Genomic DNA, 21,722 nt, shown 5'->3' with positions numbered 1-21,722 from the left:
ACATCCATTTTTAGATATGTCGGACGCGCTCGACATATCCTTTCGTGCATTCTAATTTCTAACACAGTATGCTACATCATGATATAAATTTGAAGGGGCTAATATGCCCTCGTATAAATGGAAATTCAATGAATCCTGGCATCACCAAAGTGGTTCGACCAGAGCGTCCTTCCATCCTCTTGCCCTGGCCTCCCAATACCCTCCGACATATGTCCAGTCCTCCCCGTCCTGCTCGAACCACCTTGGAGCTCGGTCTGCGCCCCGTTTCCGCCTATCCCTCTGCATTCCCTCAAGGCGCGTCTTCTGAACCTCGGCCTCATCATCGTCCCCATGTTCCAGTGCACGCACATCGGGCCGGAACCGTGAGTCCGTAGGAGGTAGACGACCCTCGAGGTCGCTTGTGATCTCATTCAAGGTGATGCCGAACGCCGTGAAGCCATAATATTGGGGGGACTCCTTCGGGAATGGAGCGATGCGCCAGAGGATGTGCAAGTAGGAAGAGTCAAGTGCTTGCGCGATTTGTTCGTCCCATTTACCTTCTATGCGAGCACTTACTTCACGGGATGGAGAAAGAATCATGCCGGAAACCTCGTTCGATGCACCCCAATACCCGCTTTGCTTGAAATCAAGGACGCAAGTCGCACCACTCGTCGTATTTTCAATCGTCATCTTGCCACAGTGCTCCAGGTACTTTGTACCCATCATCAAATTTCGCATAAATGACGAAGGTTTGTTCCTGTCATTTGTCAGAGCAACCCACACCAGCCCACACCAAGGGCATGATGGAACGTGACTCACCATTCATACTCTTCATTCCCGATCTTCAGCCGCGTTGTCCCAAGGGGTATGATTTCCAAGCTCTTGCCTATATATAAATCGAGCACGTTAACCACCGGCACTACTGTCGGACGTGATCCTCACCCCAGAACTTGGTCTTCCCGGCCGAGGTTGCGTTCAATTCCCAGCCTTGGCCTTCTGCGTGGTATGCAATTATGACAGGATTGTGGGACACCTTCTCAGCCAAGAACTTCATTCGCACGTCTTCGAAGGTTTCCGCAAGCATGGGATTGCTAACCGAGTTGTTAGGACTATCGGAAGAAGTAAATTATAGTGTACCTACAAGCCTTTGCGACCGGACCGATATCTCGTGTGTGCGTACCCCGACACAGCAAAGGCGGCAATGAAGCATAAGCGCTGGATGGGATCCTTAGCCTCAGCTGCTTGTTGTAGCAAGTTATAATATTCCAGTTCTTCTGCTGTGCGTTGCAACAAAGTCAGGGGCTCATTGAATGATACAGGAAAGGCAATCGTAGACAAGTCCTTGGACATGTTCATTAGTCACGAGTCTGAAATCCTGAGCAAGGAAAGTCACCTTTCCGACATTGTTCTTGAGAATGGCGAACAAACTGCCCTCGTCACCAACCGGTCCCGAAGGTAAGCGCGTCCGTCGCACCACTTGACGAGCGTTCACGGAGGGATCTGTATCGTTGACTGGAGTTGGGGAAGGCTCCTCCTCCTCGCTAGATTCGGTTTGATTTAAGCTGCTAGTTTCGGACTGAGGAACTGAGAGCTCCTTCTCCTCCTCTGGGGTAGTCGCATCCAGGAAAAACTCCTGGCCTGGATCATCTTCGGCATCAAACCATTCGATAGGTGCAATATCGCTCAGACTCGACACGGAGGTTGCCATTCTTGATCTACGGGTGAGTGCAGTATTGAAGCGCGAAGTCGAGAAATGTTCCTCTTCCTTCTCTTCTGTGGTAGGAGGAAGAGGAGAGCAGCGAGCCGTTGGTGGCACTGTACCATCATGCGCCTGCAAGGACTTGAGTAGGGCAGCATGTTGTGACTTGAGAGATGTAAGGGCTGTGTTAAGGCGAATGTACGACGGAGAATCAAGCTTGCTCTTTGGTAGCGTGCCATCCTCGTTAATATGGTGGGCTGAAAGGACTTGAGTTCAACGAATGCGAAGAACCAAAAGAAGGATAGAGAAGTACATTTTTTGAACATGTTAAAGACATCTTTCGGATGATGATGCTTATCCTTTTCCGACTTGGACTTCAGTGAAGGGTTGTTCTTCTCGTACGTATTTTCGGATTGGAGGGCGGCGAAAGCAGCTTCCAACTCAGATATTGTCTATTGAGCGCGTCAGCGACGTGCATTCGTGCTGGGCAATGGCGTGAGTACATACAGAGCCAATGTCTTCAGCGATGGTCCCAGATCTATTGAACTGGGATTGGCTTAGCCGAGGAGTGGTCTTTCCTGCAAGGGACCGTCGTCCATCGGGAAGGACAAACTGTCTACGCGTACTCTTAGTATCAAACACGTCAGAATTCCATAACCCTGACTTCACCTTATTGCAGTCAACCATGTATTGAAGTCATCTGCGGTCAAACACTTGATATGAAACGTGGCATTACTCGAATCTACGTGTATATCTTTACGACCAACAGCAGTGGACAGCGCAGCATGAGGGAGGAATATCTGATCGCGTATGGGACGTTTTGGATCGATGGAGTAGGACAAGGATCCTGATTGATCGAGGACAAAGTACCTCCGTGCAAAACCTACATGACGACGGGAGTTACATACATTAGCCGGGAGATACGGTCAGGGTCAAGGAACATACCTTGCATCTTTTTCCTTCTCTTCTTGAGCACCCATCCTTCGCACACTACGCCTGATTTCTGCCTGGTATCGATGGAGAGAGGGAAAGAATGTCGGGTATTGGATGACATGTGTCACTGATGCTTGTACGCCGGGTGCCGATATTTTGTAGGTACAGTAAGCAGTTGTATCTATAGAAGCTCTAAGCTATATCTTCTATCCCAGGATGAATGAAGTAAATAAGATGAGGAACGTGTTCCGTGGTAATGGTTGCTTTAAGCTTACACGGTTCCGGCGCACCCGTTCATTAGGCGCTGCAAGACTGGGAAACGTAGCATAAGGACAGGTAAAACTGTCCGGTGAAGACCAGATTGCGATTGGTTCGAGTAACGAGTCTTTCACTTGCTGGCGGCAGCCTGTGCTCGTTGTGTGAGATCGACAGTGAGTCTCAAACATTCATTTCGCAGTCCAACATGCATTTTTGAATTATTTTTCTCTCGCTGTCGGTAATATTGCCCACGACAGAGGGGTTTGTAACTTGTATGAGCTTGGCTATGAAGCGTTTCGAGGCATACGCCCCAGCTAAACTGAATAGGGTTCTACGCTGGCTAAGCTATGCTTTTGGCGTAGGCTAGTTGGCGATAATCACGCCAACTTGATAGACCGAGTCGATAAGTGAATTAGCTGTGATCTGTTCTGATCAGGATCACCATCAGTCTTCTGGCTGACTCAGATCCCTGGGAGGAAACAGTTATGCGGTATCTCACGCCATTGCGCTCCGCCAGCCCTCTTAATCTATATGTAATCTGTCGGGTTTGCAACCCATCTTTCCTTCATAATTCCATCTTCCTCTCTTCTTCCTTAACCACATCACTCATATACAATCAATATGTCCGCTCCTACGTACGTCCTACCCGATCCTTGTCGTCATAATGCCATAATATGCTAACCCCCTCTCTCCCGTAGAGGTGATATCGGCCTCATCGGTCTCGCCGTCATGGTAAGATATCTATGCATATCAACTATCGTACGATGTGAACTTTGCAAAGGGTCAAAATCTGATCCTCAACATGAACGACAAAGGCTTTACCGTTGTTGCTTACAACCGTACTACCAGCAAAGTCGATGATTTCCTCGCCAACGAGGCAAAAGGTTACCTATGACCTCATACCCCCATCCCTATCTCTGACTCGAACCGTCTATTTAGGCACCAATGTCCAGGGCGCGCACTCCATTCAGGAGCTCTGCGCCAAACTCAAGCGCCCTCGCAAGATCATCCTTCTTGTAAAGGCCGGTCCTGCCGTCGACAGCTTCATTCAGCAACTCGAGCCCTACTTAGAGAAGGGCGATATCATCATCGATGGTGGTAACTCCCACTACCCTGATTCCATCCGCCGCACACAGGAGCTTGAAGCCAAGGGCCTCCTTTTCGTCGGCTCTGGTGTCTCTGGCGGTGAGGAGGGTGCCCGTCATGGTCCCTCACTCATGCCTGGTGGTTCAACCGCTGCCTGGCCCGCCATTAAGCAGATCTTCCAGAAAACCGCTGCTCAGGTCAACGGTGAACCCTGCTGTGACTGGGTAGGCGAGACTGGTTCTGGTCACTACGTCAAGATGGTTCACAATGGTGATTATTCCTATTTACTCCCCTGTAGTGTGTGGGGTTAAGAAGATCATCATAGGTATCGAATACGGTGACATGCAGCTGATCGCTGAGGCCTATGACATCCTCAAACGTGGCCTTGGTATCCACGAGAGCGAGATTGCTGATATCTTCACCACCTGGAACAAGGGTGTCCTTGACTCCTTCCTCATCGAGATTACTGCCAACATTCTCAAATTCAATGACGACGACGGTGTTCCCCTCGTTACCAAAATCCTTGACAAGGCTGGTCAGAAGGGTACCGGAAAATGGACAGCCATTGCCGCCCTTGACGCTGGCACTGCCGGTATGACACTACTCATCCGAACTAAGTGCAATCTCTGACTGTCTGGAAATTAACAGTTACGCTCATCGGTGAGGCTGTGTTCGCACGTTGCTTGTCTGCTATCAAGGATGAGCGCGTGCGCGCCAGCAAAGTCATCAATGGCCCCCAAAAGGAACCCTTCCGCGGCGACAAGCAACAGTTCATTGATGACCTTGAACAGGCGTTGTATGCCTCCAAGATCATTTCTTACACTCAGGGCTTCATGCTCATGAGGGAGACTGCTAAGGAGGTTAGTAACCTTCTGATTACCGAAGTTTATACTCAAACGAGGAATCCAGTTGAGCTGGAACTTGAACTACGCTGGTATCGCCCGTATGTGGCGAGGTGGATGCATCATCAAGGTATGTGAATCCGAATCTTCTACTCTCCAGGCTTATATCTTTGTCACAGAGTGTGTTCCTTGGTGACATCACTTCCGCTTACGAGAAGAAAGAGGACCTCGAGTCTCTGCTCTTCGATGACTTCTTCAACAAGGGTTCGTATAAATAGTTATTGATTGGTGACTCGTCTAATGACATTACGCGCAGCTGTCCACAAAGCACAACCTGGCTGGAGGCGTGTCATCGCTCAGGCCGTCCTTTGGGGCATTCCCACCCCCGCTTTCTCGACTGCCCTTGCCTTCTTCGATGGTTACAGGAGCGAAGTTGTCCCCGCCAACCTCCTCCAGGCTCAGGTATGAAAACATTACATCCTGACCGGATTAGATGCTCACAAACTGTCCAGCGTGATTACTTTGGTGCACACACCTTCCGTGTGGTGTCCGGGAAGGAGAACCCCCGCCTACCCCAAGGCCAGGACATCCGTACGTGTTACGTCTCTTATCTTTTTGCACGTTTTTAATCACGTTACCTTTAGACATTAACTGGACTGGCCGTGGAGGCAATGTCTCTGCCAGCTCGTACTCTGCTTAAAGGTGTACATGAAACACCAACCTTGCCCTGTCTTAATAGATTTTATTCTGCATTGCTTTTTGTATGCAACTGTATTTCGGGTGCACTATTAGTATGATACGTAACGTGTTGTGGGAGTAGCAAAATAAATCAATGACTGACCCTTCATGATTTTGGCACGATGGGTGACATCGAGGGCGACTTGAATTTGAGCCGAAAGTTTCAAATGGTTGACTGATCCGATCAATAGCAGAAACCCTCAGACTCTTCATGTGTGGCATCATCTGCTCGCTTCGCGCAGGATGTCGCTGCGACACAGATAATACCACAGGACCAGATGATGCTTTTCGTGATTTGCTCGAGCGACTGAAAGTCGCCAATGCCGCTCGTGGTGTGTTTGATGTTGTCAAGTTCTTGTTCGACTGCTTGACCGATCGAGTTGCACAGGTCCCGACGTACAAGAATCCCATCGCGTCCGCGTCCAAGGAGCATGTCAATGCGACTCCGGTGAGGCACAGATGTCATCTCCGATTAAGACACGAGGGCTCGATCTCGAGTTCTTTGCTTCTGAGCTCCGGCTTCGAGGAGACGCACCTATAGTGCAACCTCATCAACAGGATGGGGACGTCTTTTGCTGGAATGGCGAGGTATTCGAAGGCTTGAGTGTGAGTTAGAAGGATTTGCCAGTGTGACCAAGGCTAACGGTATTCTGACGTAGGTCAATGTAGATGAAAATGATGGTACGAAGCTATTTCAAAGCATACGCTCCCTCTCCGCAATGGATGATCTTCCTCTCCTGTTGGGAAAGATCGAGGGACCGTGAGTTCTTTGCATCGTACGCGCATCTTCTCCCCGCTAAAGTGTAGTGCGCGATAGATATGCATTTGTCTATTATCATGTAGGCCGCGTTGGCAATATTTCATTGGATCTTCTGACATATGTGTGCATAGGCCGAATCTCGAAAACTGTACTTTGCTCGAGACCCCCTTGGACGCCGATCTCTGCTTATCCACAAGCCTTCTGCCTCTAATCCCTATTTCTTACTTGCATCCGTCTCCATTGGAGATGATCAGGGATACATCACTGGAAGAATTATCTACTGAGGGAATATTCTGCCTCGATGTAGGAAAAATGTGTGAATCCAACGAGGTGAGTCAGCCCCCGTACGTCAGGACACACTCTAGTTACTAATCTATGTAGGTTGCGCGAAACTTCGACAGCAGCTTGTCATATATTCCACGGCATACGGACCAGCAAAGTCTTCCATTCGTGAGTGCTTTTGAGATGGCATGTGCTTTTCATGATTCGAAGACTTTGTGTAGGCAAAGCTTAGTCGCGTGAACACCGCGTTTCCTCCAGATGCACCACCGTTTGTGCTCTCGTTGGACTCTGCAATACTACCGCACGAACTGGCCATCGCCTGTCGATCACCTTATCGACCACCTGGACAAAAGTGTCATGCTTCGCGTTCAGAACATACCACGAAGATCGTCGTCTGAGAAGGGGAAGGCACAGGTCGCAGTTCCTCTTCAGTGGCGGCATCGATTCAACGATGCTAGCCTTCCTTGCACATAGGTACCTTGACACCATCTCCTATTGCTGACGCTTCTTCTAATTTTCGGGTTCTCTAGACATGTACCACTAGATGAACCCATAGACCTGCTCAATGTGGCTTTCGAGAACCCGAGGAAGATACAGGTTCAAACTGATGGTAATATGGGGGCTATTCCCAAGCGCGAGAAGAAGCGGCGACTCAAAGCAACAGAGCAAAATGGATCAATGAAGGAATCCACCCCGTACATGGTTCCAGACCGTGTGACAGGCTTGCAGGAGGTCGAAGAGTTGAGGCAGTTATGTCAGGGCCGGACATGGAATTTCGTGAGTATATTAATTCTTCGGCAAGAACATTGTTCATTCCATTAGGTCGAAGTAGATGTTCCATACGAGGTCCGTGTGCTTATCCTACATAGATGAGGCTTCTGATCTGTAATAAAAACCAAATAGGAGTCCCAATCTGCGCGGGCAGCCGTCGAAGCCATTATGTTCCCTGGGCGAACTGTAATGGATCTTGTAAATTTGTCTACCTAAGCTAGAATAATGTTCTGACAAACTTGTCCATCAGAGCCTTGCTATGGCGCTTTACTTCGCCTCCAAAGGGGTGGGCCGAGTCCGAATTTCCGCGGTGTCTGATGATTATCAGCCATACGCTAGCACAGCACGAGTCCTACTCAATGGTCTCGGGTCCGATGAGCTACTGGGTGGATATGGCCGCCATCGTACTGTGTATGCAACTCGAGGCTGGCAAGGCGTAATCGACGAGGTATGCCAGCGTTTCCCTCATAGATTACAATAATTTTCTCATGCTAATATCCAGCTCCAACTCGAACTCGACCGCATACCGACTCGCAACCTCGGACGAGATGACCGTGTCATTTCCTCTCACGGCAAGGAGACGCGCCACCCATTCCTTTCGCTCACAGTTGTCTCTTTCCTTGCGGGACTGCCCGTGCACCTCAAGCTTGACCCACGGCTTGAGCTGGGGCTCGGCGATAAAATGCTGCTGCGGCTTGCCGCGCGAAAGGTGGGGCTACTCGAGGCGAGCGCGAGGAAGAAACGAGCGATGCAATTTGGAAGCCATTCTGCTCGCATGGAGGGTGGTGAGGGAGAGCGGAGAGGGGATCTTACGATCAGGGCTGTCTCAGAGCAATAGCGCCGTCTATGGCGACGTATATGAAGATAAAGTTACACATGGATGTCTATTTCCCATTAAGATCACACTATAAATAACATGAACTATGGCTAGCGTGTGCGACCGTGTATATCGCATCATACGTGGAGCTACAATACAGCAAAATACCCCTAGTAAATACATCGATAGATCCAAATGTGTTTCCTCCAGTTTCGTGAATATTTCATGACGAGTCTTGGTAGATATGAACGCTGGATACTTCCCAGTCTGTAGCCACAATGAGCGATGATGGATATAAAAATGAACAATACATGAAACGTACAAGCTTCGCTGAACGAGGCACCACTAGCCTGGACGAAAGCCGAGCACGTCGAGAAACCAGTCTCTTGTGCGCAGCTCACACTTTGGCCAGGCACACCTGTGCCGCTCCATACGCCGCCGGCCCAGTCACCGCTGCATGCCAATTACCATCAAGATACTCAGTTGTACATGAATGAACTTACCAAAGCGTGGTATCGAAAATAGCGGAATGGGTATTGAAGAACTGGTATGGATTGCAATCCGTTGAGGGCCAGTCGGCCATAGGAGCCGGCCAATTCTGAGGCTGAGGTGCTCCTGCAGTGATATCTGCTGGTATCGATCCACGAGGGAAGAAGTATACTTTGATGCCGGTGATATCCCAGAGCACTGTATCCAACCATCAGTGTATTCAAGGAAGATCATGCCAAGGATACTTACTAGCATAGACACCGCCACCAATTCCATTGAACCCAGACCCAAACGAATTGCTCAGGGTAGAACGAATTCCGCACCCCTGGTTACCAGTCTGAGATGCTGAGCAATCGGTGGATGCAACCAATGTGCCAGACATGTTTAGCTGGGTGCTGCTGGTGGAGGGTAATGTGCATCCTGGGTTAGTGTGAATCGTCGCCTGATTATTCGTGTAGTTGTTCACGCCCTCCACGATATCAATCTCGCCTCCCGCTGGCCAATTAGGGCCATTTGTCCAAAAGGCTAAACACCAATGTCAGCAAAATGGAACAAAATGTGAAATCACATTATCACATACCAGGCCATGTTCCACATCCAGTAGGCATATGCACTGCATCCATTACAACCAAGCCACCATCGAAAGTGGCTTCAGTGGTGATCCGCACGCTCTGCCGATTGGTCTGTACTTGTGGCGTTGTTTCAACGCGCATTACAGCGTTCCCATTCGAGTTTATCTCGATAAGGCCTGCGCTCTGAGCTGTGCCTTGATCCACGTACTGGACATTCCCGTTTGTCGGGTCCGCCGTGGTAAAAAAGCTCCAGCCATTAAAAAACGTTTGCCCGCTGTAGTTCTGTACGACTTTCCAAGGTGACGATGCAACGCTTGTGCTTGACGGCGCAGCCGTTCCCGTTCCCGTTCCCGTTGCAGTCGCGTTTCCTTTCGCGGTTGAAGTAGATGAAGTGGAATTTCCAGAGGAAGGCACGCTGACGCCTACGCCATCTGAGCTAACGCAGTAGACATTCTGATTCGATGTGGTAGGCTGTGTCACCAAGACGCCACCGAACGCCACGCGGAGGTCGCGCGCGAGGCCACCGCTATGCTTGACGGCGACCTTGTGCGCATGGGATAGGAATGATGCCTTCCCTTCGACCAGGGACGCGGGGGCGAGTGCTAGTGCAAGGAGCGGAAAGAAAGTGTACATGGCAAGTCGTGAGGACGGTAATTAGATGGGGGTGTGGAGCTCTAGCGAACTTGACGTTGTCTGCGAATAAAAGAGTTCACGAATGATCGAAGCACCGGGCCACGATCCAATGCGTGAACGGGGAAGAAAAATTACTGAAAATTGGTGGGCCAATAATAAGCAACTCTAAGAGAGAAATAGAAAGTGTCAGAGTGTGGAGAGATGGCTCACCTTATCAAGGCAGGAAAGCACGCGATAGTCCGTTCTTATTCGATTTGGAAAATGAAAACTTCAGGCCTACTTCACTTGGAAGGGGCTTGAATTGATGGACCTAAAACACGAGGCAGGTCAGGCGTAGTCGTAGAACGGATCAACCGTCCGGTGCAAGTCTAAAATGAAGAGAAGTCAAAAGTAACAGACGAAAAACAGAATAGCGGGAGTTTGAAGGCAGGAAGGTCAGAGCAGTCATTGTCATTGTAGTTTTGTAGATACACGAGCTTAATCACAATTCCACGGGACAATAAGTTCATCAGATCTAAATTTAGCCGCACTGCTGCGGTTATTCCTTATTAGGACACCGGGCCACCTCGAGGTTCACAACACCGAGTTCAGGCCCTCGTGTGGACGCCGGCAGTACGGAGTTGGCAGTATAGAAAGGTCTATTCGTCAGGTACTAGCTATGCACAGACATTCAGTCGTAATCATCACTGAACAAAAAGGGCATCGAGAACCGTTAAAGAAAATTCGTCAGGGAAACAAAAAAAACTAAAGACATAAGTATACGATGAAGAATAGACGACGCACAGATGAACGATGTACAACAGTAGAAAGGCAAGATGCAGAACGTGAACCATGGATATATACCGATCTTACTGGCTGCCCTAGCTAGTGGTGGGAACCAGACGAGAACGCCTCCCGCACGCTCCTTCTGAGTTCCTCATCCCTGGCACTACTAACAGAAGACCCGGCCATATGAGACGCGGTGACACTTCGCGGAGCTCCCCCATCGATATCCCCATCAACGAACTCCAGAATTCGCCGTGCAAGTAGCTGAATCTCCCCCTGACCCTCACCCGTGTCCGTATCTGCATATGATTGTGACTGTGACCGATGCGAGTGAGGTGTACCAACGGACGACGTCGCGGATGGTGTACGGGACAATGCGAGCTGCCGGATAGATGGGTTCAAAAGGCCAGAGGTGCGGATATTGCTGATCAATTGAGGATCTCCCGATTCAAGCAGCTGCACGATCGTCCAAACAGCGATGTGCTGGAAGGTTGCGTCTACGCTCGTCAAGAAATTGTAAAGATATCGGTGCATGCCACCATCGGGCTTCTCCCAGACGTCATTAAATGCAGAGTAGTCGTCAGATGCAGTACGGCCATCTGGAAGAAAAAAAAGTTCAATTCTTGAGAAGTCCTGACCCTGCCGCTAAACCTACCTTTGGAGGATAAATTACCTAGGGCCGCAGCACTATTGCCTTGAACTTCTGAACTAGGCGAATTCGTCAATGGAATCAGCACTTCGCAAATACCCATCTCAAGCAGTTGGCCCTTGAGCTCATCTGTCAAACCCGTCAGCAGAAAGCATCATGGAATACAAATAACTGACCGCTAAGGGCTAAAACAGCGACACAAGCAGTCATTTCGCTCTGCACATTCATAGGCACCTCCAGTACGAGCTCCTTGATGCTCTGCACCGCGCCTGCTTTCACGATCGCGGTCTTGTTCTTCTCTGAGCTTGCAGCAAGATTACGCAGTGTCGAAATGGCGTGGCATTGAACCTCTTCATTGTCTTTAAATGACAGAAGGTTAATCAATGGTTGTAGGAATCCGGACTCGATGATAGGGGACTCGTTCTGTGGGTGAATGGAGACGTTACGGACACAGGCAGCGGAAGATAGTATGAGTGGGAGGTAAGTAGACTGGAGCAGTCGGAGAAGCGAAGTAAGACCGTCAGCTTTGACGATTTCTAGTTGGTATTTCTCTGCGAAACCAATGTTAAACAGAAGAAACGACAAACAGAAGAACAAATACCGTCACTAGCCAAGTTCCGCAGAGCAAGCGCAGCTTGACATTGAACCTTTAAACTTGGGCTATCCATAAGGGCCACCAAGCTCGTTACGAGCTTTGGTTCGCTCTGTGCTAGTTTCTTTCTATTTGCTCCATCGACGGCGATATTACTCAACGCAGTCGTGCAGTAGTATTGCACATCTGTGTCCATCGAATTCAACAAACTCACAAGGACAGGGATGGCACCCGCGTTTACGAGTTGTTGTCGATTCTCATCTGCAATCGTTCGTTTGATCTAAGTCAGTTCTCAGGTCCATATAGAAGGTCACGTACCTGAGTGGGTCATATTTAGCAGGGCGCCGGTAGCGTTTCTCTGAACGCGCATATCCTTGGACCTTGCTAACCGAGTAAGCGGCACAAGTGCGCCTGACTTAGCGATCTTCGTCTTGTTATCATCTTCAGGGCGCAAACAGGATCAAAGAAAGAAGCAAATCAAAAGCAGAAACAAAATTTAGAAGCAGTCAGTAATCGATAATCGCCATCGATATGCGCTAAACCTACCGTGTGTCGCGAGGTTTGTGACACAGCCAACTGCATTGCACTGCACTTCGACATTTGGGCTCAACATCTGGCGAATGAGCGGCTCTAGGCCTCCAAGTTTTACGATGAGGAGCTTGTTGTCAGCTGCACGCATGGCATCAATAAGCGGCGCACGAGAGGCAACACGCATAAGTGTGGTGGAACGCACTGTTAACGGCCAGGTTTCCAAGCGCGGCGCTAGCAGCACGCTGCACCTCCGTGTCCTGGCTGCTCAGGAGGAAAAGAATGGGGTCGAGCGTATCTCGACCCACAGGGCGCACCTCCTTCTCGGTGATTTCTGCGAATGCGAGTGCAGCACTACGCTGAAGGTCGACATTGTCGGAAAAAGAGAGGGTAGTTAATGCAGTAAGAGGCGAGCCTTGAAAGAAATTGGTGGTTGTGCGGTCTACGTGCTCGTGTGAGGAGAGGTTGAGTTTGGTTGTATTGGATACATACTCTCGAGATATTGGAGGAGGTCTGCGACGGCTTCTCGTTCGTTCTCGAGAAGGAGAGGCTCGTACTGTTGAGATCTCCTCGAGCGAACTTGAGGAAAAGCATATGAGGGAATAAAAGTGTATATTAGAGTTTGCAAAGCTTACAACAAGATTCACAACAACTGGTGACGGCGCCCATGACTATGGACGAGCAGAAAGTATACAAAGAGGTAAAGAAAGACTAGAGAACGGAAGAGAAGAGGATAGGAAAAGTTGTATAAAGGAAAATTAAAGGTTTGTATGCCAGCGACGGCAAGGATGTCTGCGTTTCGAACATCTCGTGGGAGACCAGCGAATAGCTCATATCCGGTAATCGCCGCCCGGTAAATGTCACACTCTTGTCACAGTCATAAATGGTTATCCATCTACTAGCAAGACGGTGCTATGGAGCCGTCAAACTGTCTTCTCCAGCTGTCTTATAATTCGTGTCGGGAACGATCGCCCGCCTATAGCTAACCCGCAATATTTCAGCCGACTGCACACACAGGATAAAATACCGTTATCTATGCGGCTGTGTCGGTCAGGTTTGACTTCCGAAATCTGAATGTTGAGGGACATGCATAATGACAGACATATATACTCCCGAGGACCACTCCGTACGGGTCGAGTCTACGGCTGACCATCAAGGCACACTCATTTCTATATGTGAGTCCATTGCCATGATGATATCAGTTAGAAAGCGTCACATACTTATTATGTGGGCTTTGACTCATGAAGTCATAGAGGCGCTCGCCAATGAATTTTCGCGTTGCCATTCCTCAATGGTAAGTAATCTTACCTCAACTGACTGAGGCACGGAGGTTTTTTCATTGCCATAGTCCCAAGAACCAGTGTAACCATGAAACGCGCGGAGGGGAGCTCAGACATATTTCATCTCATGAAGAGTGGCTCGATGAGAAGGTGTCCAGTTGTCACGCCTTCGGTCGAGAACCTCATCCTCAAATAGCAAGTTTCTCGGGATAAATTTATGGAGGATTGTTCTCGTTGTTTCAACAAGTGCGCCGCCGTCAATCTCACTGTCGGGGTGAATCCCGTCATCTATTCACGCCATTCTCCTTGTCAGATATTGCGACCAGTCTTGGTGACATCAAAATATAAGTACACGCTACAAACTTTCATATTTAATGACGCCACGGATGCCGTGCGTTTCCACCCCTAGAAAATGTGCAGTCGCGTGCACGATCCACCGTATACCCCGTACTTTGTCATGCATGTACACACGCGAATATAAGTGTATTCCTCAGGGGACGTAGCACAATTGATTCAAAGACTATACTTTCCTTTTCGAGACTGTTACGTGACAGTGATGTAGCTGTCACGCTTTATACCGAATTTCATGCAGCGGACATAGCGTGTAGTTGTAGATATCTTTCCATGGCCGAGCCATCCTGGCAGGAGCTCCTCCGCCTCAGACTATCAGAGCGAAATGCTAAACAAAACGCTTTCGCATCCATAATCGAGCAATGTACGCCTCATACAATCAACCATCTGTACTCTGCACTGACCCCCCAATTCAAGACCGCAGACTCGCTCAACAGACCAAGCTCCTCAAAGAGCGTAATGCATCTCTCCTCAAAGCCGTCGGCTCTGTTCGCGCAAACCCAAGTAGCTCGACAGTTCATGTACCAGGGACAGCAACGAACGAAGAGTGAGTTATACAGCTCATGCATTTACGCGCGTCAATTTCATGCTTTCTGGAATCAGCAACCCTGTACGCGCAGCGTACATGGCCTCGCTCGAATCCCAGATTTCCTCTCTCCGCGATGAGCTTGCGACCGTCTACAAGACCCAGGGTCAGAACGCTCAACGCCTACTAGCCATGAACGAGACTCTTCGCGAGAAGGAAGAAGCCTCGCGTATCGAGTCTGAGAACCTTCGCAAAGCGCGCGAAGAAGTCGCCCATCTGCGCAGGAAGGTTGATCAGCACTCAGAGCTCATGGCTGAGAAAGATCGCACTGCTCAGGTGCGTTTGTATCTGCTCTTTGATTGACCATGCCTGATCTCGTGCTCAGGTTCTTCATGACGAGATCAACACGCTCCAACTTGAACTCGGCCAGATCGAGGAGCGGAATCAGATACTAACAAAGGATAATGCTAAACTCCTCCAACGCTGGCTTGATGATAAGCAGGCACAAGCGAACAAGATGAACGAGGCGAATGATTTCTATGAGGATATGCGTTCGCGGCATCAGGCTGTGCTCAACTGGCGTGATGGTGGAGAGGGAAAACCAGCATCAGGTAACGCTTCAGTGTCGGGAAATGGGGTGAGGGAGGGGGAGGCAGCGGGGGAGACTCTGACGGATGGCACGAGGTTGCAGGGGGAGACGAGCTCGGATCAGACTCCGAATGGTTGATTCTGGACGATGAGTAGACCCTACTTGATGCACATACTACCCCCTTATAATCACATACCCTTGCTCTGCCTCACGAAATATTAGGATGAAGAAATGATCGATCGCAATCGAACTCTTGAGGTAATTGGACCTCGCTATCAAAAAGGCTATTGCACCGACGAGTAGACGTAGTTTGATCAGAAAACGCGCATCTACCGAGGATATATACACAAAGGACAAGCAAACACAGACAGAAACGAGGAAGAAAAAGATCACGAGACTGATGAAATATTTGATTAGCAACACACGCAGGAGGGGAAAAAATAATTGGAACCAGGTCGGGGAGTCAATAACAAAATAACGTGGCAGAAAACAAGGAGAAGATTGTTTGTTCTTGGATGAAGACACCATACAAAAGCACATCTTTCACAATTTTTCATTCGAGTGGTGAGGCGAGGAAAAACACTTTAGCTTGGATGGCGCAGGCTACATTCGAGACGGGACAGGAGCACGATATCGATGATGAATGGGGAGAATTAAACATGGTGGAAACAATGTTCTTTAAGCACCCTGGCCCTCGCCTTGGCCTTGCTGGCCGTAATATCCTGAAATTCGTTGAGCAAAAGATAGTTGTCAAGTGTCAAGGAAAATACGCACCACCCCAGTAGTTAGCATAGTAACTAGCAGCAGCATCTCCAGAAGGCCATTGGCCGCCAGCGCCTCCAGCAGCACCAGCACCAGCAGAGGGGTCCGCACCACCCGCTCCTGCAGCGCCAAGACCAGTACCGACAGCGCCAGGAGCGGCCTGAGGCATTCCAGGCGTTGGCGACCCACCAGCGGCACCTTGGTTAGGGAATCCACCGTAGGCGCCGAATCCGTACTGGCCGTAAGTATTAGGTTGTGGTATTCCATACATGGGCTTTAAGAGGGCTAGTGAGCCTACTGAGGAATACTTATTTAAGTGAAAATTACTCACCATGTTGCCATAGGGAGCCGCAGGAGTCGTCGGGCTGAGCGGGGCTCCGGGCTGGGCAGGAGTTCCATCTGCCCGGTCTTTGCCCCAGCTGCACTTGATGGGACGTCCATGGACCATCTGCCCCTGCAGCTGCACGATAGCCATGGCGGCGTGCTCGTGCGTGTCGAGCTTAACGAACGCGAAACCACGATCCGCCTGCATGCGAATCTCTGAGAGGTACCCAATGGACTGGAAGAGTGGGATGAGATCTGCCTGGGTGCAATATGGAACGAGGTTTCCAACGTAGACGGTGGAGTTGTACGAAGGAGTCTGCTGGACGACAGATTCGTAGGAAAGGGGACCGCCCTGGAAATTAATGGGGGCGGGAGCGGTTCCAACGCTGGCTCCAGGGCGTGGAGGAGCAGGCAGACCACCTTGAGTCTTCTGATTTGCCCAGTTTACACGGATAGCACGTGAGCCAAGCCATTCACCGTTCATGGTCGCGATGGCCTGCTCTGCGTCGGTCTTATCCCTGAACGCGAGGAAACCATAACCACGAGACTTGCCCGAGTTCATGTCCCACATAACACGAGCGTCGGACATTGTGCAGAACGCGTTGAAAGCCTTGCCAAGGACTTCATCATTGACTTCTGGGCTGAGGTCACCGACGAAGACGTGATAATGACCGGTTGTGTCCTCCTTATTTTGCTGACCCTGATATGCCCAGTTAACGCGAATCTCGGTGTCGAAGATCTTGCGTCCATTAAGGGTTTGAAGGGCAGTCTCAGCTGCGCGCATGTCGATGTACTCGACGAAACCGTAGTTGAGACCACCATGCTGATAGTTGCGGTCAGGGATTATTTTGACGTGCTGAACTGCACCGGCAACAGCAAAGATCTCTGTAAGCATGTACTCGGTAACCCTGGGGCTAAGGTTTCCGACGTAGAGATGAGCCCTTCGCTGTAAAGAATAAGAAGACTAATCTATGAGGCACTGGAAAAGACGTACTGGTGCCTCGGCAATACTGCCCATACCACCCATTTGATTCATGATTTAATATGGATAGTGAATGAGAATGACAGGCTATGATTTTGGAGTTAGTTGGGATGAGATGAGGAAATGAAAAGACTCACAGGAGAATTGATTACTGAAATCAGAGAATGATTGTCCGTCGAGAATAGAAAACAACGAGAAGAGAGGAAAAGAGACAAAGAAAAAAGAGAACAGGAGACTGCGAGAAACGACTTTGGGCCTTCTCCGTCGTCGACTAAGATCAAGAACTAACGACCTCCCATTTTTCACCGCCACAACACATCTACCATGGGAATCAATCCCACGGTCATCGCCGATTCAAAGAACATTGTCAATGACTACTACATAGTAAACTACTTTGTAGGTACGTTCAAAAGAACTCCACTGCTTGGAATATATGTCACGTTCGCATTCCCAGCCAAGCTCTGCACGATCGCCTTGCTTGCCTCTATTTTACGAAGCGCAATGAATGCGTCCCCAGCCTTATCCATCGCTTTTGAAATAGTCGCTGCTGCTTCAGCCTCACCTTCAGCACGGATGACTGCAGCCTGACGCTCTTGCTCGGCCTGCATACCGTAAGCAACTTGATCATGTGCACTCCTTGGCACTCACCTTTTCGACAATGAACTTGGCTCGCTCGGCATCTACAATGTGTCAGCATGTGACCGCAGCACAGGAACAACAACAACCTTACCTTGCTGGGCTATTTGCTTGGCTTCAACAGCCTGTAAAGTTCATCAGTATGAAAAGGATATCTTGTAGCCTCGTACGAACCTGGGTGAATTCCTACACGGGGTGTCAGCTGCATAGAAATGAATACCAGTAAAGGACTACTCACCTTCCCGAATGTCAGATGGGTGATGGATACATCCTCCAGCTTGATGTTAAACTCGCCGGCACGTTGTAGCAAGTCTGCACGTATTCTTGACGAGACCTGCGCAGGCTCTGTGAACTCCGGTCCGACGTCGAGGAGCAGATCGCACTCACCACCTCACGTTGCGTAATCAATTCAGCAGCATCAAACTGTGCCACGATACTCTTGAGAACTTCATTTCCAATGGAAGGTAGAACACGTTCGTCATAGTCCATGCCGAGGCTTTGGTAAATGCGGGGTAGATGCTCTACGTCCGGTCGGGACAATACACGAAGGGTGATGGAGACCATTTGCAAGTCTTTTGAGCCGGTAGTTGTTGAGATATTCTAGAGATTTGTTGAGCACTATAATGGCATATTGGAATGAGAAATGACGTACTCTGGGTTTAATCCTGCAGTCATACAAGATTGCTCTCTGTAGCCATGGGACGAGGAAGTGGGTGCCCTCACCAGTAGGCTGTATTGAATGGTCTATAAACTGGACCTGGATTCACAATACACAAGCGCACACCTTGTCTTTTACACCAGAAAAGCGGTCAAACATGACTGCTCGGAAACCGCCTGGCACATCATAGATACTGGCTTGGACGGCGACAAAAGCCACGCCAAGGGGCACTTTAGTACCATGTCAGAAAACTGCCTGATCAAAGAGTATAGTTTCTTACCCAGGAAACGACTTGCAGCTTGTGAAAGTGCCATGGAGGAGAGAAGGAATGTGAACCAAACAGTATGCAAACAACGCGTCTCATACACGGCAGTTTTTGCCGAGCCGCGCGTTAGTTTTGAGTTGGTACATGCGTCACTACGTATATTGTGACATCTACCAGAACTCTTTGGAGAAACATTAATACTATTAGGACTGATATTCTCGTGGAATGAATATGTATAATATTATATGCACATTCCACGACTTGTAAATGGCTTTGTGACTATTGTGTGACATTTCCTAATTTGGGATATTCGAGAATTCAGTGGAAAGTGCTTTGGCATCGCGACGCGCGTTGTGGAACTCTGTGGATGAATCTGACGCGTACGCTCACAAAGCAATTCGTCAGCGTCCACAACCAGAGACATATAAATTCAGCGCCAAACATGTCGTCTCTCCCCATCTCACAATTGCAATCGCATCTAATCATACAACAATGTTTGTTATCAATCCCGTCTCCCATCCCGAATACCATCTCCTCGACCCATACGTTGCCCAGCAGCGCGCAGAGTTCAATGCTCGTGCAGAGGCTCGCGTTCACAGGCACCGCCAGGAGCTGCTTAGGAAGCAGCTCATCCTAAATGCTCTCCGTGCTCAAGAGTACGATCAGTATCCTCAGAGCCAATTTCCATCCTACGTCCCAGACTACGGCTACCTCGAACCATACCCTCCCAAACGCCACGCTGCGTTCGATTACGAGGCTGCAATTCAGCAGGCACGCCGCCAGGCTGTCCTAGAACAGGCCGTTCGTCAACGCGAGGCGCGTCTCCAAGAAGCCAGTCATCTTGCCGCTCTTCAGGCTTACCGCAAGGAGCCAGAACCCCGTACCCGTCGTCTTGCGGTCGATTACGAGGATCCATTACAGCGGGCACGCCGTCAGGCTATCGAGAAGCAGGCCACTCGTCAGCGCGAGGCGCGTCTCCAAGAAGCCAGACGTCTTGCTGCTCTTCAGGCTCACCGCAACGAGCAAGAACTCCTTGCCCATCGCCGTGCAGATACTGAGAGGTTCCTCAGTGCTTTCTTACGTCGAACTCAGAACGCGCCTGCCAATGCTGTATGTTCATTCTTGTCCAGTAACTCTGCTTCAGGTGACTTACTGCAGTTCCAGGAAATCCCCGCTCAGCCCATAGCTTCCACTTCCAAGGCCCCTGTACAGGATGACCCTTCGCTCAAGGACAGGCTTGAGGACCGCCTTATGGCAGAGTACGAGTCTGACGTGCGCGATGCGTTCCAGTCTCTCCTGTCCTCTCTTTCTAAAGGCACTTCGACCGAAGTGCCTGTTGCACGCGTTCCAGTTGTCGCCGAGCCTTCACAGGCCAAGGTCAACGAAGAGGTAACCCCAGCCCAGGACAAGGGTAAAGGCAAAGCCAAGGAGATCCCTGACTCCGACACCGAGGAAGAACCTTCTGCATCTCCCGCCCAGGTCGCTGCTTCCCTCTCCCAGATCACTTCCATCGCCTCCCGTCTCGAGACACTCCTCGCTACCTTCCAGTTCCCTGCCGAGCTCGATTTCTCTCCTTCGCGCTCGCCTTCCCCAGTTTACTCAGCCCTCGACACCACCGATGTATTTGCGTTGACATACGCCCCGTCCAATGCGCCCCTCCGCGCACAGGAGCATGCTCTTTCGTCGCTCCTCGGAGACTTGGACAATGTTCCTAGCTACGGGTCACACGCAGTGAGAGACGCGAGACGTGCAGTTGTGGCGCGCGTGGAGCAAGCGCTTGAAGAACTTGAGAAAGGTGTGGAGGAGCGAAGGGGACGTGCGCGCGCTAGGAAGGAAGACCCTGTGAGTGTGCCTGTCCAGTCAATCGGATGTCCATATGGACTCGCCCTCGGAGCCGGGGAATGTTACCCCTGAGGATCTTCCGCACCTTGAGGGCCCCGTTGTAGAAGAGGATTTTATTCCTGCCGGTGTTTCGGTCCAAGTCGAAGCACTCGCACCCGCCGCCTCTTCCCCTATCGAAGCAATTGTAGACCATGCAGGGCCATCTGAGACTAGCATCGAAGCACCCGCCACTTCCATCCCCATTTCCATCGAGATCCCGACTACATCGGTGGCGGAGCCGAGCATTACTTCTCTTCCCACAACCTCTGAAGTGTCCGAGACTTCGACAGCTCAGGTTTCGGTCCCGCAGGAAGACCTGTCAAAGGAGTCCGAGGAGCCTCTTGTCTATGAAGTCTCTACCTTCACTGAATCCACAGCGAGCGAGGACGTCATCCATGTGGAACTCGGGCCATCATCATACGCTACGCGCCCAACGCCACCTACCATTGATACACCTGATTCACTTTCCAAAAACACCATCGGCGTGTCTCTCTCCGTCTCTTCTTCAGTTATCCCCGATTCTTTGACTTTAACCCATGCGGACGCTGATTCCCCCGCGGAGGTGACGAACTCCACGAACATGCCGGCATCCTATCCCCCGGCGGCGTCTTCTTTATTGACCTCGGAGCAGACGCCTTCTCAGGTGAACATGCCAGACTCCGATTCAGATTCTTATTCGACTATGGAATCACCCGCATCTTCGTCTCCCGTCAGTGATGCGGAGGTGGATACGTTCCTGCTTCCTGCCTCGCGCCCTGCTTCGCCACGGTTGGTGCCTCGCCACTCTGCGTCTGAGGATGAGGGAGAGGTGGTTGTGGACTATGAGAATGAGGAGGATGGAGAGTGGTCTGATGTCGCCGCATGATTGGATTTTGTTTTCTTTATGTTTTGACTTATGGCTTCATGGCTGATATGTTGTGCTTCGTATTCGTTCGTCATTATTCGATCACTGTACTCGAAGCATGTATAATGCATTAATGGGTAGTTACTTGATCAGTGTACTCGCAGCATGTATAATGCGTTAATGGGTACTATGTAACAATAAACACGCAAATACATGTATTTCATACATTCT

The 21,722-nt window shown here is 50.0% G+C and overlaps 9 protein-coding genes across 9 annotated transcripts; 4 read left to right on the top strand and 5 right to left on the bottom strand.

The window, feature by feature from the left end:
- Positions 1 to 18: 18 nt before the first annotated feature.
- Positions 19 to 3,043, bottom strand: EDB91DRAFT_270954 (Oxysterol-binding protein-domain-containing protein). Its single transcript, XM_041326661.1, has 9 exons — positions 2,624 to 3,043; positions 2,348 to 2,561; positions 2,186 to 2,294; positions 1,992 to 2,130; positions 1,373 to 1,935; positions 1,121 to 1,320; positions 922 to 1,070; positions 799 to 865; positions 19 to 736 (listed from the first exon to the last, which is right to left on the bottom strand). The coding sequence occupies exons 1-9, from the start codon at positions 2,730 to 2,732 to the stop codon at positions 142 to 144; spliced, it is 2,145 nt and encodes a 714-aa protein (XP_041183781.1). The 5' UTR covers positions 2,733 to 3,043; the 3' UTR covers positions 19 to 141.
- Positions 3,044 to 3,374: 331 nt separating this feature from the next.
- On the top strand, positions 3,375 to 5,655 carry EDB91DRAFT_1214384 (6-phosphogluconate dehydrogenase). The gene is made up of 11 exons (XM_041320796.1): positions 3,375 to 3,504; positions 3,568 to 3,601; positions 3,651 to 3,753; positions 3,809 to 4,225; positions 4,281 to 4,547; positions 4,604 to 4,815; positions 4,865 to 4,927; positions 4,977 to 5,061; positions 5,114 to 5,259; positions 5,310 to 5,388; positions 5,442 to 5,655. The coding sequence occupies exons 1-11, from the start codon at positions 3,491 to 3,493 to the stop codon at positions 5,495 to 5,497; spliced, it is 1,476 nt and encodes a 491-aa protein (XP_041183780.1). The 5' UTR covers positions 3,375 to 3,490; the 3' UTR covers positions 5,498 to 5,655.
- EDB91DRAFT_1097122 (asparagine synthase-domain-containing protein) lies at positions 5,656 to 8,255 on the top strand. Its single transcript, XM_041317037.1, has 11 exons — positions 5,656 to 5,867; positions 5,924 to 6,141; positions 6,195 to 6,295; positions 6,550 to 6,625; positions 6,677 to 6,745; positions 6,799 to 6,898; positions 6,964 to 7,051; positions 7,108 to 7,354; positions 7,481 to 7,546; positions 7,599 to 7,796; positions 7,851 to 8,255. The coding sequence occupies exons 1-11, from the start codon at positions 5,747 to 5,749 to the stop codon at positions 8,184 to 8,186; spliced, it is 1,620 nt and encodes a 539-aa protein (XP_041183779.1). The 5' UTR covers positions 5,656 to 5,746; the 3' UTR covers positions 8,187 to 8,255.
- On the bottom strand, positions 8,256 to 10,324 carry EDB91DRAFT_1097119 (glycoside hydrolase family 16 protein). Its single transcript, XM_041317036.1, has 6 exons — positions 10,070 to 10,324; positions 9,235 to 9,993; positions 8,904 to 9,179; positions 8,669 to 8,852; positions 8,488 to 8,618; positions 8,256 to 8,432 (listed from the first exon to the last, which is right to left on the bottom strand). Exons 2-6 carry the CDS (start codon positions 9,857 to 9,859, stop codon positions 8,389 to 8,391), a joined length of 1,260 nt encoding a protein of 419 aa, XP_041183778.1. The 5' UTR covers positions 9,860 to 9,993; positions 10,070 to 10,324; the 3' UTR covers positions 8,256 to 8,388.
- Positions 10,325 to 10,459: 135 nt separating this feature from the next.
- Positions 10,460 to 13,208, bottom strand: EDB91DRAFT_1097116 (vacuolar protein 8). The gene is made up of 9 exons (XM_041317035.1): positions 13,029 to 13,208; positions 12,886 to 12,972; positions 12,599 to 12,835; positions 12,412 to 12,534; positions 12,184 to 12,306; positions 11,875 to 12,126; positions 11,450 to 11,824; positions 11,280 to 11,402; positions 10,460 to 11,223 (listed from the first exon to the last, which is right to left on the bottom strand). The coding sequence occupies exons 1-9, from the start codon at positions 13,060 to 13,062 to the stop codon at positions 10,724 to 10,726; spliced, it is 1,854 nt and encodes a 617-aa protein (XP_041183777.1). The 5' UTR covers positions 13,063 to 13,208; the 3' UTR covers positions 10,460 to 10,723.
- Positions 13,209 to 14,297: 1,089 nt separating this feature from the next.
- Positions 14,298 to 15,277, top strand: EDB91DRAFT_1233847 (ATG16-domain-containing protein; the record flags this gene model as incomplete). Its single annotated transcript, XM_041321144.1, has 4 exons — positions 14,298 to 14,388; positions 14,442 to 14,571; positions 14,628 to 14,886; positions 14,936 to 15,277. 4 exons carry the CDS (start codon positions 14,298 to 14,300, stop codon positions 15,275 to 15,277), a joined length of 822 nt encoding a protein of 273 aa, XP_041183776.1.
- A 540-nt stretch (positions 15,278 to 15,817) lies between these two features.
- EDB91DRAFT_1242268 (uncharacterized protein) lies at positions 15,818 to 17,261 on the bottom strand (the record flags this gene model as incomplete). Its single annotated transcript, XM_041322170.1, has 4 exons — positions 15,818 to 15,861; positions 15,914 to 16,175; positions 16,233 to 17,171; positions 17,220 to 17,261. The coding sequence occupies 4 exons, from the start codon at positions 17,259 to 17,261 to the stop codon at positions 15,818 to 15,820; spliced, it is 1,287 nt and encodes a 428-aa protein (XP_041183775.1).
- Positions 17,262 to 17,553: 292 nt separating this feature from the next.
- On the bottom strand, positions 17,554 to 18,985 carry EDB91DRAFT_1097103 (band 7 family-domain-containing protein). The gene is made up of 9 exons (XM_041317034.1): positions 18,782 to 18,985; positions 18,628 to 18,731; positions 18,496 to 18,573; positions 18,231 to 18,443; positions 18,082 to 18,177; positions 18,018 to 18,029; positions 17,938 to 17,968; positions 17,856 to 17,887; positions 17,554 to 17,809 (listed from the first exon to the last, which is right to left on the bottom strand). The coding sequence occupies exons 1-9, from the start codon at positions 18,813 to 18,815 to the stop codon at positions 17,597 to 17,599; spliced, it is 813 nt and encodes a 270-aa protein (XP_041183774.1). The 5' UTR covers positions 18,816 to 18,985; the 3' UTR covers positions 17,554 to 17,596.
- Positions 18,986 to 19,121: 136 nt separating this feature from the next.
- Positions 19,122 to 21,721, top strand: EDB91DRAFT_1097089 (uncharacterized protein). Its single transcript, XM_041317033.1, has 3 exons — positions 19,122 to 19,876; positions 19,931 to 20,620; positions 20,661 to 21,721. The coding sequence occupies exons 1-3, from the start codon at positions 19,259 to 19,261 to the stop codon at positions 21,510 to 21,512; spliced, it is 2,160 nt and encodes a 719-aa protein (XP_041183773.1). The 5' UTR covers positions 19,122 to 19,258; the 3' UTR covers positions 21,513 to 21,721.
- Position 21,722: the final 1 nt, after the last annotated feature.

Source organism: Suillus paluster, assembly GCF_016628075.1.
Source record: "Suillus paluster strain FC165 chromosome Unknown EDB91scaffold_2, whole genome shotgun sequence".
Classification (NCBI taxonomy): domain Eukaryota; kingdom Fungi; phylum Basidiomycota; class Agaricomycetes; order Boletales; family Suillaceae; genus Suillus; species Suillus paluster.
The sequence above is the reverse complement of the archived record's forward strand: the minus strand, read 5'-3'. Positions and strand labels throughout refer to the sequence as shown.

Coding starts and splice junctions, on each gene's coding strand:
- EDB91DRAFT_270954 (XM_041326661.1), bottom strand. CDS start 2,732: ATGTCATCCAATACCCGACATTCTTTCCCTCTCTCCATCGATACCAGG. Junction 2,562..2,623: donor GAGAAGGAAAAAGATGCAAG/GTATGTTCCTTG, acceptor GTCGTCATGTAG/GTTTTGCACGGAGGTACTTT. Junction 1,936..1,991: donor CTTTAACATGTTCAAAAAAT/GTACTTCTCTAT, acceptor AAGTCCTTTCAG/CCCACCATATTAACGAGGAT.
- EDB91DRAFT_1097103 (XM_041317034.1), bottom strand. CDS start 18,815: ATGGCACTTTCACAAGCTGCAAGTCGTTTCCTGG. Junction 18,444..18,495: donor ACTGCAGGATTAAACCCAGA/GTACGTCATTTC, acceptor ACAAATCTCTAG/AATATCTCAACAACTACCGG. Junction 17,888..17,937: donor CAAGCAAATAGCCCAGCAAG/GTAAGGTTGTTG, acceptor GACACATTGTAG/ATGCCGAGCGAGCCAAGTTC.
- EDB91DRAFT_1097089 (XM_041317033.1), top strand. CDS start 19,259: ATGTTTGTTATCAATCCCGTCTCCCATCCCGAATACCATCTCCTCGAC. Junction 19,877..19,930: donor AGAACGCGCCTGCCAATGCT/GTATGTTCATTC, acceptor CTGCAGTTCCAG/GAAATCCCCGCTCAGCCCAT. Junction 20,621..20,660: donor AAGACCCTGTGAGTGTGCCT/GTCCAGTCAATC, acceptor TCGCCCTCGGAG/CCGGGGAATGTTACCCCTGA.
- EDB91DRAFT_1214384 (XM_041320796.1), top strand. Junction 4,548..4,603: donor CCTTGACGCTGGCACTGCCG/GTATGACACTAC, acceptor GGAAATTAACAG/TTACGCTCATCGGTGAGGCT. Junction 5,062..5,113: donor CGATGACTTCTTCAACAAGG/GTTCGTATAAAT, acceptor CATTACGCGCAG/CTGTCCACAAAGCACAACCT.
- EDB91DRAFT_1097116 (XM_041317035.1), bottom strand. CDS start 13,062: ATGGGCGCCGTCACCAGTTGTTGTGAATCTTGTT. Junction 11,403..11,449: donor CGCTGTTTTAGCCCTTAGCG/GTCAGTTATTTG, acceptor CGGGTTTGACAG/ATGAGCTCAAGGGCCAACTG. Junction 11,224..11,279: donor AGGTAATTTATCCTCCAAAG/GTAGGTTTAGCG, acceptor TTTTTCTTCCAG/ATGGCCGTACTGCATCTGAC.
- EDB91DRAFT_1097122 (XM_041317037.1), top strand. CDS start 5,747: ATGTGTGGCATCATCTGCTCGCTTCGCGCAGGATGTCGCTGCGACACA. Junction 6,626..6,676: donor AAATGTGTGAATCCAACGAG/GTGAGTCAGCCC, acceptor TAATCTATGTAG/GTTGCGCGAAACTTCGACAG. Junction 6,746..6,798: donor ACCAGCAAAGTCTTCCATTC/GTGAGTGCTTTT, acceptor GACTTTGTGTAG/GCAAAGCTTAGTCGCGTGAA.
- EDB91DRAFT_1097119 (XM_041317036.1), bottom strand. CDS start 9,859: ATGTACACTTTCTTTCCGCTCCTTGCACTAGCACTCGCCCCCGCGTCC. Junction 8,619..8,668: donor ATTTTCGATACCACGCTTTG/GTAAGTTCATTC, acceptor ATTGGCATGCAG/CGGTGACTGGGCCGGCGGCG. Junction 8,433..8,487: donor TGCCTCGTTCAGCGAAGCTT/GTACGTTTCATG, acceptor TTGTGGCTACAG/ACTGGGAAGTATCCAGCGTT.